The 15,339-nt window shown below is 41.3% G+C and overlaps 1 protein-coding gene across 2 annotated transcripts in view; it reads right to left on the bottom strand.

Annotated features, from left to right (window-relative positions):
- DNAH3 (dynein axonemal heavy chain 3) overlaps positions 1-15,339 on the bottom strand; it is a 487,274-nt gene that overhangs the window by 17,089 nt on the left and 454,846 nt on the right. For both annotated transcript variants that reach the window (XM_073647962.1, XM_073647963.1), the window contains exons 52-56: positions 12,797-14,938; positions 8,445-8,670; positions 6,226-6,470; positions 4,060-4,176; positions 854-1,008 (exon numbers count right to left, since the gene is read on the bottom strand). In XM_073647962.1, coding sequence (XP_073504063.1) covers positions 854-1,008; positions 4,060-4,176; positions 6,226-6,470; positions 8,445-8,670; positions 12,797-14,938 — 2,885 coding nt within the window. The remainder of the gene's footprint in view (positions 1-853; positions 1,009-4,059; positions 4,177-6,225; positions 6,471-8,444; positions 8,671-12,796; positions 14,939-15,339) is intronic.

Below are 15,339 nucleotides of genomic sequence, written 5' to 3'. Positions count from 1 at the left end.
TGCCAATTTCTGTTGTGGATTTTAACCCCAGAATTCACTACTTGGTGAAATCTGCATCAAAATCTACATGTAACACAAAAAAAAAATTGGCTGCAGATTCGCAGAAATCCAGAGCACATTTTTTTTTTGCATCCTTTATGTACTCATCATTACTGTTATGTGCAGCATACCTCTTAAAGGGAATCTGTCACCAGGTTTTTACTACCCTATCCAAGAGCAGCATGATGTAGCGGCAGAGACCCTGATTCCAGAGATGTATCACTTACTGGGCTGCGTGCTTCAGTTTTGATAAAATCGCTGTTTTCTCTGCTGCAGAACTAGCATTTATCTGAATGCTGAGCTCTGTATAACCCCGCCCACACCACTGATTGGCTGCTGTACACTGTGCACAGGCAGAAAGCTTCCAATCAGTGGTGGGGGGCGGGGTTATACAATGCTCATGAATATGGAGGACTTCATGGCAGCAGGTTTACTAGTCCTCTAGTGATAATCTCCTGCAGGTAAAACAGGGACTTTATCAAAACTACAGCAAGTAGCCCGGCAAGTGATACATCATTGGAATCAGGATCTCTGTCTCTATAATATACTTCTCTCAGATTTGGTGTCAAAAACCTGATGAGAGATTCCCTTTAAGATGAAAGCGATTTTGTTGTTGTGAAGTCCGCGTTCTTCAAGTCAGAGTGTTTGTATTAGTATATTGTGTGCACCATAGAGTGCTGCGGTGCTGCACAGTCAAAAAATATACTGCAAAATATTCTCCAATGCTAATGCCATCATCCTATCACCCCCTGGGCACTAGTGCGCAATACCGTCATCATGAACATTATTAGAGTACACCTGTAAATGTATTTACCTGGTAAGTGCCATAAGGGGGAACGAAGTAAGTATCTCCTGGTGAAAGTCTGTAATTGTCCTTCTGTATTTCCTCACTGTAGAATATTGAGAGCAGCGACAGCAGGAGACGCCTGTCCTTGTCATCTGTCACTCGTCCTCCGTAGTTACATTCACCTATACAGACACAATAATGCACTTATTAGTTCATAAAGGGGTATACATGCTGAGAACGGCAAACACCTGCCGCAGAATGCATTTACAAGGAACGGTAACTCAAAAAGACACCGACGATAAAAGTCATGCCTCCCCATAAAAAGACAATGCTGGAGCATCTTTTCTTAAAAAGTAAGAAATGAGCTGTTCCTCTGTTATTCCTCCTTGAAATAAATGAATAACTAGGGGTCTAACACTCCCCAATCAGGGTTGCCGTATCAGACTGTATAGGGACATGTCCCTTTAACAATGGGACTCGTTAGTTTCTTCATACATTTCCATAAGGAAGAACGAAGGAGTGGTACAATGCAGAACAGAAGAAAAGAAGCTCTAGCATCTAGCAACTCTCCAGTTATATTGAGAAGAGAAGTATTCACTAAAAACACATGGAGAAAAATGACAAGTTCTCTTTAACAATTTTATCACTTGTTTTGGGGTATAACCTACTGATACAGATGATTTTGTATTGATCTTGAGTTATATCAATCTTATCCAGAGCTCTTCTCAGCCCCGAGGACCCCTCACTCGTCATTGTTACTCAGTTGTCCATGCGTACTGTATTGTGCAAAAGTTTTTGAAAGTTGCGCAAAACAATGTTGCAAAGTAAGAATGTTTTGAAAAATAAAAACGTTAATTGTTTATTTTTAGCAATTAACAAAATGCAAAGTAAATGAACAAAAGAGGAATCTAATATTTGGTGTGACCGGCCTTTGCCTTTATCAATTCTTCTAGATACTTGCACACAGTTTTTGAAGGAATTTGGCAGGTAGGTTGTTCCAAACATCTTGGAGAACTAACCACAGATCTGTGCAAATCCTTCTGTCTTTTCATGTAATCCCACACAGACTGGATGATGTTGAGATCAGTGCTCTGTGGGGGCCGCATTATCACTTCCAGGAATCCTTGTTCTTATTAACACTAAAGATAACTCTTCATGACATTGACCATATGTTTGGAGTAGTCATCCTTCTGCTGAATATATTTGGAACCAATCAGACTCCTCCTTGATGGTATTGCATAATAGATAAGTATCTGCCTGTATTTCTCAGCATTGAGGACACCATTAATCTTGACCAAATTCCCAACTCCATTTGTTATAATGTCGTCCCAAATTTGCAGGGACCTTCCACCATGCTTTACTGCTGCCTGCAGACCCTCATTGTATCACTCTCAAGCCCTTTGCCAAACAAATTGCCTTCTGTTATAGTCAATATTAGCCAGTTATATTTCACATTTGACTTATCAGTCCAGAGCATCTGCTGCCATTATTCCCAGTTCCTACGTTTTTGTGCATACTGAAGATGAGTCACTTGGCCTTGTCTCCAAGTCGAAAGTATGATTTTTGGCTGGAATTCCTCCCACTCCCCTTTTAGGGGCGTTCCTTATGCTTTTTGGAGCCATTTAACAACGTGCAATCGATTTTATAATTTATTCCTACGTCTTTGGCAAGGATCATGGACATTTTTTGTTCTATGCTTTCATTGAAATGTTTCCTTTTTCTTTTTCTATTGAAATGGCAGTATCATTATACAATGGCAAACGCTGACTTGTACTTTCCTCTCTTTCTGCTTTTACATCATTTTTTAAAATAAATGAAGCTTTGATTTAAAAAAAAATAATAATAATACCCACAAGTCCCTGTTGTATAAGAATTTTTTTTTTTTTTTGTGATACAATCTCTTTTTAATATTTTACAGTGTACATCTCTCTATAATTTATCAGTGCATGTTTTCAGGTGAGGACGCTCAATTAGATCATCGTCATGTCATTTATCCAGATAGAAGCCATGAACACAAATATCCGTCACCGCAGGAAAGAAAAATAGATGTGTGGAAAAGTAGATAACAGCTAGTCACCACCCACTAGCTCAGAGACAACTGAAAATTAAAGCTAGAGCCTGCAGAGAAGAAAACTGCAGGATACAGGTCATATCATGGGTTTATTACTCATCTATACACACATGGCAGCTTATCCTTAACAATATCTGAAACTACAGGATCGCTTTATCTGATATACAATATGGGCCCGATTCATCATTTGCAATTTATTGAAGTCACTTTTCTTTTTTTTTTTGGCTTGTGATGTTTTTTTGTTTTGCCCCAAATTCTTCCAAATGGTGCACTTGGTTCATTTACTTGGCAAAAAATCCCCAATTTTTTTTCCTTTAATCGGGTTTTAAGGACTTTTTGGCACCAAAAGTCGCAAATTCGTTAAAAAGTCGCCAAAATACACCAAATTGAAAATCCTTAAGAAACTTTACTCTGGTTGGGAGACGCATCAAAAAATGTGACATTTGGTATCAATCACATTTCATGAATCTGTCTAAGACATCTGAATAAGCAAAGTTGTCCAGGAAAAATAAAAAAACGTAACAAAGAAAAAGAAAAGCGATATTAAAAGTGAAGCAAAACGTGTATAGAATAAGGTGTCAATACAAAAGCCACTAAAAGGGAGGAAATTACTCCAGAAAAGTGGAGAAACAGCAATGATGAATTGGGACCTATATGTGGGTCTTGTTTCTGGTTTACCGCATGATCTGAAGATATCTTGATTATGTTTTTGCCTTTTAGGACGTGTCCACTTGGGACTAGAGCAAATGGCAACTAGGAGCTCAGCTCAGGCAAGGTGTAGAGGGAGGAGCTGCCTAATATACCATCTGCTGGAAGGGGACAGGCCAGGGAAGAAGAACTCTGCAAGAATTTATAATCACTATTTCCTGCAGAGGAGTCTGGCCGCGCCTCCCTATAGCCAGATGGAGACTCTCTACAACACGAGGGAGTAGTAGTAGTGCTGGAAGTGTCTGCAAGAGGCAGCTCAGTGTGATGGTCAGACCCTGGGAGGAGCAGAGCGGTGCACACGTTGAGTAGGGTGCCGCTTACAAGTCGTGCGATTCATCGGAGTGATAGAAACCAGGGATAGAATGTGAAGTTCTGGGTAAGCACATGTAGGTTTTGCTCAGTTTTTTTTTATATGTAATATATGAGGAAACTGCTGATGTAAATTATATTTTACCTGTCAGGTAAGTCAGGGCCTGGAATGGGACCAACTCATACTCATTGAGAAACATCTGGATCTGTCTCATACTGATTCTCAGGTCAGACTCATTGAATTCATATGGAATGTTCCAGCCTATAAAGCAAAAATAAGAGAAATAAGACCCCTCCCCAATACTCGCTGCATGTCTACATGGACACATATCTGGCAGATCATTAATATGGCCATATGCTTGAGGCCTAACAACTCATTTATTAAAAGGAATGTGTCATCATGACTCATCAGACAATGACTATATTATTTTACTTTTTTTTCCATCTCCATATCACTATTTAACAAAAATCTGAAATCTTGCAATTTTCACACTGGCTAATAGCCAAGAAAACTTTTCAGTAGTCATTATTATCACAGACAGGATTGCAATGACAGGTAACACCTCATCTACTAATACATAGTAGATAACACAGAATTCTCCAATCACAATAAGCGATGTCACAGCTCACTTCCTCCCTCTCCCTTCACAGTGACCTTTGCCCAGATTAGGGCATGAGGTTCTATACAGAAAAACAGGGTATGAAGTCAGTTTCTTGCTGCTAATGTGCATGTGCCCAACAGGAGGTAAGAGCTTAATATTGAGTAGTGTTCAAGTTGGAAGTTTTTTTTAATTTAGAAAACTATATTAAAAATGAAAAGTAAATATATATATATATATATCCGTAATGAAAAAACAAACATTCAACATGAAAACTGATTTAAACAATAGGCAATTTTTGGAAAGATATTACCTTTAAGATGCCCTCAAATGAGCCCTATCAGACATTCAGTTCTATCAATTGAATGATCACTGTTTTCACCAATGCCATAGATTTTGAGTGGAGTGTTAGGGCACATGCTTGGAGCTGGGGGGAATGCGGGACCAAAGTCTCCTGTTATGACAATTGGTGGGGATCACAGTAAGTAGACCTCCATCCAGAAAGCTATTTTGTGGATAGGTGATGTGATTGGAATACCCCTTTACATCTGTGGTGTAGCTATAGGGGTGCAGGAGGTGCAGTCGTACCCGGACCCTGGAGCCTTAGGAGGCGTAAAGGCATTTTTGCAACAAAGGAATACAGCATTAATATAAATGGCATTTGATGATTGGGTGGGAGTGATTGGGGGCTAGTAGAGATCAGTCTTTTCCAATGCACAAAATCATATAAAATTAAAAAAAAGAGGCCAAATGCTTTTCCAGTGCTTTCCCTGCAGTGAATATACATTCCCAGGGATGATTGTGACTAATGCAGCCATGTTTAATACACTGTGACTAACAGATCAATCCCATGCTGTCATGTACAGGCTCCAGCGCCCTAATGTATGGATCTGCACTGTAATTACCGCTAATCCCTGGCCGATTTCTACGGCATAGCAATAATTAACCAACGCTGCGCACAGTTCATTCCGAAGTATCATTAGTTATTTCTGAAATTTCTATCATTTCAAAATAATATTTCTCGAATTTACATCACTAGGTAAAATGTAATGAGGCATGTAAGGGGTTATATCTAACCATTGTAGGTGATCAGGACTGCCTGCACTGACTTACTATGGGGCTGGAGGGAGGTATAAAAATGGCCTCCTGCTTATAAACAGGAAAACAATAAAAAATAAGCACGCCTGCAGTATAAAGCATGGAGGAGGCGAGAGATTCTGACATCATCAGGAATGTGACGTGACTCCAGTAGACACGTGACATGACTTGGTGTCACTGGGTAATGATTTCAACTTTGTTTTGCAGAGTTTGGTCCGGAAAATCACTGCATTAAACTGCATTTACATAAAAAATAATAATAATGTAATGTGAAAAAAAAGAATAAGGTAAATACATACCCTTGTGTACAGAAAACCCCTCTCCCTCGGCTGCTGTTTGTTTTAAAAAAATAAAAATGAAATGCGCTTTACTCACCATCCCCAGGTCCGGCACTGTATCTCCGCCGCAGCTCCTGGTGTCTGGAATTGTCTGCAGTGCTGACGTCTGCAGCCAGTCAGTAAGCTCACTGATTGGCTGCAGAGCTGTAGACAATAACAGACACCAGGAGCAGCAGAGACTCAGCGTTGGACTTGGGGAAGGTGAATAAGGCACAATTTTTTTTCTTCTTTTTTTTAGGGTATTTTTAATCATATTTTACCATATGTAAGTCATACCTAAAGGGCCAAAATTGCGTCGCTCCTGGACAAGAGCGTGGAAGAAGCAGAGTCCGAACATGAGCTTCTGCCACATCTCCGGTTTCTGGCAGCTGCTGAAAAAAACAGGGTCAGATATGGGGTCATTCAGATATGACCGCAGTAAATTTGCTCGAAGGCCCTTTGGGGGTTCGTTGGTCATTTTGATGCCGTTCTGGAGGATGCTGACTGGGAACTTGTCTGAGGGATAACTCGTCAGCCATAGCCTGAAACAAGAAGCGTTACATTGCATCAGGAGCTGTCACACCGCAGCTCAATGTCGGAGCTTGTTTCTACCACAATACAATGACATTTCCTCCAAATATCAACATTTACATAAATTCTAAACATTTCCCAGAGCTTTCCTGGATTAATATGAATATTTAATGTCTCCAACAATTACTCTGAATTTTTTAAAACAGGATAACAAGTCACGCATAAATATAGATAAGTAAATGACTTAAAATGGTCACTGTCGTTTCCATAAACTTTGCATAAATCAAAAGGACAAATGAGTATAAGAAACTTTATAATATATAATTTCAGAGAAATATGCTTCTTTCTCCACTTATAAGCCACTTCTCCTCCCCCTTGAACTCATCATTCACTCACAAATACAACTTAAAGAATCTTTTACATTGATGCCCTATCCGATGTATGATCGACCGGGGTCCCGCATTCAATTGAATGGGAGGCGGATGTGCAGTACACCGCGGTGGCCACTACCACTTGACGGCGGAGCCCCGCAGACGAGCACTTCCGGCCGGCGGCCGCCGCCGGCGCTAATAGCAGCTAATCGGCGGGGGGGCCGTGTGCGGGACCCCGGCCAATCATACATTGATGCCCTATCCTATGGATAGGGCATCAATGTAAAAGTAGTGGACAACCCCTTTAAATCCATCTTGCTCAAGATGAAGTGCCACTTCCCTGAGGTGTCAGATTACAGCTGTCTATTGAAGTGTATGGAAATTACAGCTAAAATCAATCTTCCTCAAGACACGACAAAGTGGCAATAGTACAAATGAGTGTAATATAACTTTATAATATAACTTATGAGAGAAATATGGGTATTTCTCCACCTATAAGCAACTTCTCCCCCTTGAACTCATCATTCGCTCAGAAATACAGTTAAAATCCATCTTGCTCAAGGCAAGACAGTGTGCCACTTCCCTGAGGTGTCAGATTACAGCTATCTATTGAAGTATATGGAAATTACAGCTAAAATCCATCTTGCTTAAGATAAAACAGAGTGCCAACTTCCTGAGGTGTCAGATTACAGCTGCCTATTGAAGTCTATGGAAATGGTGGGGGGAGGATGAGGAGGGAGGTGCAGAGTGAGAAAGAGGAAAACACCGGGTACTGCAGATTTCTAGTAAGTGTCTTTATCTCACTTCAAAGCTGGATACAGTGTTGTGTATTTCACTCTTAGGCCTCATTCAGACTTGTGTCATTCTTGCAGTGTTCTAGTAGTGTTTTTCATCCATTGCAGCCTACGCTGCTGGTCACTTGTCCATTTTTTTTCTCTGTGGATATATTGTGCACAAAACCCCCCCCCAAAAAAATAGAAGCACGTACATTCCTGATTCAATTTGCGGATGAATCTCGCCCATCCAAGTGAATGTATATGTAAAAAAAACGATTTGTACCTAGATGAGAGACACTTTGAAAACCCTCTATAACTTTTTACAAAAACACGGATAGTAAACCTGACAGCTTGACAAACATGGATCTAACACACTGAAAGAAAAAAAATAAATAATAAAAATTTTCACGTATGAGATTAAAATCGAAAGCCGGAATGGGGCCTTATGTGTGTTTTTGGATTAATAAGTAAGAAGAATTTACAGACCATCTATATGATCCCAAACTGGTTTAAGGGTTCTGCTTCTTTTGGCGGCAGCAGATCATAAGATGCGGAACATGGACTGGATGAAGGGAATGTGATGTGTAAGTGATGGGTAAACCGTCATGTCCGTCCCGGATTGTTCTAGATCCTCATTGCCGCTTCCATCCGTCTCCCCCCGCTGATGATTTGTATGACGGCTGTGAGAGAAGCTTTTTATGTTTTCTTGCTCATGTCCTTATCAGTAATCTATTTGTGACAAGCACATGATGGATGATACCCGAGAGGATATTGTTCCTTAGGAAGGTAAACTTCCGCTTGTCCCCAGCTAATCGCTTTCTGCCGCACGCTGCCATACCTGAACTTCTCATTGGTATTCTCGGGCACAATTGTTTCCTCGCATATTTTCTCCAGGGATGGCATCCAACTTGTGGCCAGGTGACAGTTCTGAAGGACCACCCAGGTCCCATCCTTGATGGCTTGACTGATCATACTTGCTGCGATCGGCCCTTGGCCCTGTCCAAGTGAAATGGTCTGGATGTTTTCTCCTCCCATGCCGAGGTCATCGGCAAACTTTAATAAACCTGAGGGGTTCAGTTAAGAGCAAACATATTAAAGACAAGTAATATAACAAAGGAGGCAGCAGAACGATGTTAAGCTTGGCCTATGTATACTGTATGGAAGGAACTGATGATGCTTTGTTTGAGAATACTCATTGAGGATGTCATCAGGGAGCAGAGCCTGCAGTCACTGTCACAGACTCTGCCTCCTCCCTGAAACGAAGCGGCATCAGTGACGTCTGTTTCAGGAGCTGAGCTAGTTCCTGCTCTACCGACCATGTGCCGGTTGTCAATTCCAACCTATGCTCAGTAGGTTCTTATCACTGTGCAATATGCACAGTGACAGTGCACTCCTTTGCCGACTCTGATCAGAAGTAACGAGCGCACTGTCAGTGCTCATTGTAAAAAGAATACAGGAAATGCAGGAAAAGCAAAGACCAGCACCACCCCCGCAAGTGATGTCAGTTTTGAACCAATCATTACATTCAGTGAGGAACACAGACAGCAAGCATATAAAAAGCACATATATAGACATTAGTGCAGAGACAACACACCTTTTGGATATGGGAAACTCATACATAAATATACACGTGACACAAGTTGTGGAGATGGAAAATAAATAACAGTACTCCCAATAATAGAGAATAAAACTCACATAAATCTACACATGACACAAATTGTGACGATGGGAGGGTTAACCAGAGTGCCCCCATAACAGAGTAGAAAAACAGGGCAGCACTCCGTGGTGGGGAAAAGCTCTCAACCTACAGGAGCCTTGATCACGGTCATGCATTGATCATTATCCTGGGGAGGAAGGAGGAAAATACAAACTTGCCTTCTTCTGAGGGTAGCACACCTGGCACATGGGTGCTGCATCTGTCCCCTAGGCTGCCAGTTGGGCATCACCGCTTAAAGGGAACTTGTCAGGTGATTCATGCTGCCCAAACTGCATGTAGCATGAATCATAGCCTGGCTGCACGATTGCAACCAGGTATATTATTCCCTGAAACAGCATTTCAGAAGGAAGTAAACCTTGAAGATCCATCCGTGGATCATAGCCGGAGACCAGACCAGTCCTGCACCGCCCCTGGCCAGCTCTTCACCGCACAACTGCAAGTGATTGACCTTTGCATGTACATAGGGAGAGAGCTGTCAATCACCTCTAGCAGCGCTGGAAGAAGCCGGAGGGGAAGGTGGGTGCTGCGCTGGACTAATCTAGGCCCACGGACGGATATTCAAAGTAGATTTTTCTCTGAAAGGCCAGAGCATTTCAGAGAATAATAGTCTGGCTGCAATTGTGTAGTCAGGCTGCTATTCATGCTGTCCGCCATTTGGGCAGCATGAATCACCTGACAGGTTAGTTTTAAGTGTATTTATGGGAAGAATCAAAAATTCCCTATTAGATCAAAATCATCATGTCTGTTCTACATATATGGAGAGGGGGTCCTTAAAGGGAATCTGTCATCAAGTCTATGCCTTCCAATCTGAGGTCAGTATAAAATAGGGACAGAGACCCTGATTTCAGCACTAGGTCATTTACTGGGCTGTAATTATTTATAGAGATTCTATCACCAGGATTTTGCTACTCATCTGAGAACAGCATAAAGTAGCAACAGAGACCCTGATTCCAATCATTGTTTTATCTACTGCAGCTCTGCTAGTCCTCTCAATAATGATTTGTCTAACCCCGCCAACACCATAGACTGTCAGCTTATACTTTGCATAGGCAGAAAGCTGCCCATCAATGCTGGGGTGTGGAGATAGCTAGAGCTCATGAAAATCAAGGACTACATAGCAGGAGCTCGTCACTGAGAAGACTAGCAGAGCTGCAGCAGATAAAACAATGATTGGAATCAGGGTCTCTGTCGCTATTTTATACTGTTCTCAGATGGGTAGCAAAAACCTGGTGACAGAGTCTCTTTAAATAATTTCTTCAAGAGGGCCCAAGGAACTGTGGTCTGCAAACAGCATAGGTTTTCTTCAGATATGTGTACTTTTAATGAACAATACATCTAATTTATGTAGCCATAATGGAACAACATTTCTATTAACTTCTTGTTTCACCTACCTTTCCGTTCCAAGAATTCATGCACAAGGCACAGGGCAGAAAAATTGCTCAATCGTAAATTGGTATCTTTTTCTAAAGGACTATTATGTAAGGAAATGTAAACCCAAGCAAACCAGTCTGGTTAATAATCGGAAACACAGTGGTACTGTATATAGATTGTGCTGTTATCCAGGGTAGGTGGTGGCAAGATGTAAAATAACTCATCCTGCTATACAAGCTGTGAGAATGTGAACATACTTTTATCACCATGAATATCTTTAACAGATGGGGAAGGATTAGCAGAAAAAAAAAAAAACTAAAGAAAAAAAATTATAGTTTTACTGAAAAAAAATAAATAATAATAATAATAATAAAAAAGAGACTGGGTGTTCTTCTTCTGCCATTACTCTTTTGCTTTTATGACTGCACAAAATTAACATTGAATCTGTGATGTGTGATACCAAAAAACTTTGCAGATCCCTTTAATCTGAGCCTTCATGACTGGTCAGTACATAAAGGGGTTTTCTGGACTCAACATTAATTTCTGCAGTCACCCTATGTGGATTTCAGCTTTGACTGTTGTGTGGTTTAGGTTGCGTGTTAATCCTATTCTTCTCCTATTTTGTTTTGTTTCCAATCCTATGTGATCGCAGATTGTCTAATCTTGACAATGTGCATTTTGCACACTGTCAGGACTTTCTTCTATTTCAAGCTCAAGCAGACATTCACGTGACCGCAGGTATGCGCTTTGCAGAGTTGCGGTCAGTATGTGACAAATTGCATACCTGCGGTCACATCAATGCCCGTGCAAGCTAAAAATATAGGGGAATCTGGACAGTGTTGAATCTTAACAGTGTGCGATGTGTACAATCTGCAGTCACATAAAATGACTGCAGAAATTTATATTGAGCCCAAAAAACCCTACTATAAAGGAAATCTGTCATCAAATTTATTACCACCAAAGCTGAGAGGAGTATAATGTAGGGGCAGAGACCCTGATTCCAGAGATGTGTTTCTTACTGGGCTGATTAGAGTAGTTTTTATAAAATCATAGTTGTTTCAGCAGGAGATTTTCAATAGAGGACTCTTAAACCTGCTGCCATGTAGTCCAACCACGCCTCCACCATTGGTAGACAACTTTCTGCCTATGCACAGTGTACACAGAAAGATGCCAATCGGTGGTGTCGGCTGGGTACACAGAGCTCAGCATTCAGAGAACTGCTAGATCTGTAGCAGATAAAACAGTTTTTAATCAAAACTGCAGCACCCAGTAAAGTAAGTGACATGTCGCTGTAATTACGGTCTGTGTTCCTACGTTATGTTGCTCTCAGGACGGGGAGCAAAGAACCCCTTAAATTTAAAGGCGTTGTCCAGGTATAAGGCTCAAGTCTGCTGTCACTCAGTGTGATGGCAGACTTGTGATTCGTCACAGCGTGCACAGTGTGAGATGTCAGGATTTTCCGGTGCCGGCGCTGGGGGTGGGCGGTCATGTATCCACAAATATGAGGTTTGCATACTTTCAGCCACATTCCAACTAGACGTGTACAGACTCGCTCAATTCATTTGTATTGAGCGAGGCTGCGCACTTCTAGTTGGCATGTGATTGCATGTATGCAAATCATTCTCGGCATTGGAGAATCCTGACAATGGGCTCTGCGTGCTGTGAGGACTCACAAGTCTGCAGTCACATATTGTGACTGCAGACTTGAGTCTTAAGGCCGTACAACCCCTTTAAGTTGTTTTGTCCTGTTTTCAGTGAGTTATGGACAGGAAAATGTCTCACCGCCGATGATAGGAGTGAATAGATGCTAATCTATGCTATGGTCAACCAACCCCTTTAATAAAGAGACAAGCCACAGCCAGAGTCCTCTCCCATGAGAAGAAAGCAATGGGCAGGTTAAAATCCAACATATTAGACACTCTCTTCCATCAAGTCTTACTTTTAGGGAGCAAGTTTGTTGTTCCATAACTTAGTAGACTGTCAGACAGTCTTTCCAAAATTAGTGGATTCAGATACCCTTACGAAGCATTAGAAAGGACATATGTTGCTTTTTTGTTGAACTAAGAAGTTGTCAATGAGATAAGATGGTGAAGAAATGTTACCTGCCATAGGGTCGGCTCCAGGAGAAAGCACAAAAATCAATGGTGCACAACAGTTGGAATCATTGTAACTTCCCGCAAGGTCAAAGGTTGGAGGCTCGATATAAGTCTTGCCCATATTTTCTGCAATGAATTCCTGAACTGCAGGGACCATTTTGTCAGGGCGAAGACATCTGAGAACAACCATGCGATTCATTCCTGTTAATTTTTGCCATTCATCTGGAAAGGTTTCACCCTGGGGTCTTATGGAGTCATAGATCCTCTTCCATTTTGAAATATCGTTTTGAACATGTTCCATGAAGCCGTTGAGTGGTTGGAGGTTGGAAGCTCGTACAATTTCAGACCAAGATTTATCTGACAGCCACTCAGGGGCAGGATTAGGGTAAGGGTTGTCCAAGGCTACTCCACCAGACAGGAGGAAGCGCCAGATTTCATCATCTATTTTATCTGCTCCTTTCATAATCCCTATGGCTAGAAGAAGAGAAAACAAGAGCTTGTCCTTCTCAAACAAAGACCGGCACACATTGTTGTAGGTGCTTTTAGTAAAATGATGTATTATATTTGATATTCTGGTCTGAAGGTCATCGCTTTTTTCACTATGGGCGAGGGAGTGTACATAGAGGTTAATGAACCAGGTCAGGGAGTACTGGTACATTGGTTCAATGTTCGCCAAATCAGAAATGCAGAAAAATGCAATGGATGAATGAATCGCCACCGGCTTGTATCCCATTCTGGTGTCATCAATTTCCTTCTCAGTTGCAGTGGCAATCTGCTGCTTCTCTGAAATTTCTTCAGACAGAAGTTTGGAAGAAGATAACACTTTAATGGCGGTTTCATCTTCTAAGATGTTTCCTTTTGAGGAGGACAGAACTTCTAAAATTTTGTCTTCAATCTCTTTCAGCTGCTTCTTGTTGACGGCACTTTCCACGATGAGTTGGTTCTTTTTATCCTCTAGTTCTGGCTTCTCCTTTGCTGCTACTATGCCAAGAAGCTGGTCTTGAAGACCCAATGGCGTGATCATGAAATTCAGAAGACAAACCTTTACCGCCACTTCTGGGAGATAATGGGGATTTCTTAGCCGAGTAGTCATATACATTCTAAAATCTTTGGAGTACTCTATAATATTTTCACCCAGTCGAATATATTCAACTCCTTGTTGCTTAAATGTTTGTTTTAGTAATAGTGGCTCCAAGATGGCATCTATTTCTTCTCCGATATTTTCAATCAAGACTGGGTTACCAAACTGTATAGCGTTTTCTAAACTTCTTGTATAGTTTGAGTCTGACAACTTGATGACCGAAAGTTTGCTGTTTTTTTCCATATTCTTAATCCACTTGTTGGCCTGTCCTTGAGGATCGATCATCAAAGCCCATCGCCTGGAATTTGATACAATTATACCGTTATCGATTGAGAATGAATCAACCGGCAGACCAGCAATTTGCCAAGCACGGATTTTGACTGGGTCTCCAAGGGTGGTACTTAAGCTGAAGTCATTGGAGCTTGGGATTTTCTTTTCTTTGCATAATACAAGCCATCTACTTTGGCATTGCTGCCGATAGTCTACTGTGAAGGCCCCAAGATAGGCAACAGTCCCTGAAGACAAAAGGACATCACCGGTGAGGTTTGTATACTTCGCTCCTAACAATCGAGCAGCTTCTGTCCATCTATCTTTTTCTCCTCCGAGGCCACTGATAAGTTTCTCTGCACGTACGAGCTTCTGTGAACATATCTCTATATTCTTCTCCAGCTCTGCCTTCTTTGCATTCATAGCTTGCAGGTCATCGTTCAGCGCTTGTAAGCGGTCTTCCACGGCTTTTAGTTCTGCTCGCTTTGTGTTCAGCTCCTTCATTTGGACCGCTAGTTTCGCCTCTGCTTCTTTAAGACGTTCACGTTTTGGAGCGACCACTTTTGCAACACGATCATACACTTCCATGGCTCTGACCCACTTACATAAACCTTCACAAGCGGAAGACACGTTCTTAATCACAGAAGGTTGGAAGTCCTCATTGTTGATGAATTTCTCTCGGATTCTTTTCATTATTGCTGGATTAATATTATCTTTATCAAATGCTTTTAAACTGTCTAGAAACTTCAAATCTCCAAGCACTTTCTTAGATGGACCCCAGAAGTCTTCCACCATTTTACCTGGTGAAAAGAACAATCAATATGAGAAGGAATCTTCATACAGTAAAATATATATACTAAATAAACTACAAGTGTATGGAGCGGAAAAATGGTCTAGCAGAGAACAACTCTCCTGTATTCCTCCACAAATGGTAGTGCATAGTGGTGTTAGTTGCCTTCTGTATATATATTAGTTTTGTGAAACTGCAAATGCTGCTCTGTTGATGCATGTAGCAGAAGATAATCCTCTGTCACATGCATCAATAAAGTGGCAACACACACATCTCATGGAATGTCAGCCCATACTGCAGTATATCTCTCCTTTCAGCCCCATGTATTCAGTTCCATTTTACTGTATATCTCTATTTTCTGTTCCCTCTATATGTATCTCATCCTGCAGTATATCTCTCCTTTCAGTCCCC

Source organism: Phyllobates terribilis, unplaced genomic scaffold, assembly GCF_046119375.1.
Source record: "Phyllobates terribilis strain yellow unplaced genomic scaffold, ASM4611937v1 Scaffold_9__5_contigs__length_417890890, whole genome shotgun sequence".
NCBI classification, from domain to species: domain Eukaryota; kingdom Metazoa; phylum Chordata; class Amphibia; order Anura; family Dendrobatidae; genus Phyllobates; species Phyllobates terribilis.
Note: the sequence above shows the minus strand (reverse complement) of the source record. Positions and strands in the feature narration are given on the sequence as shown.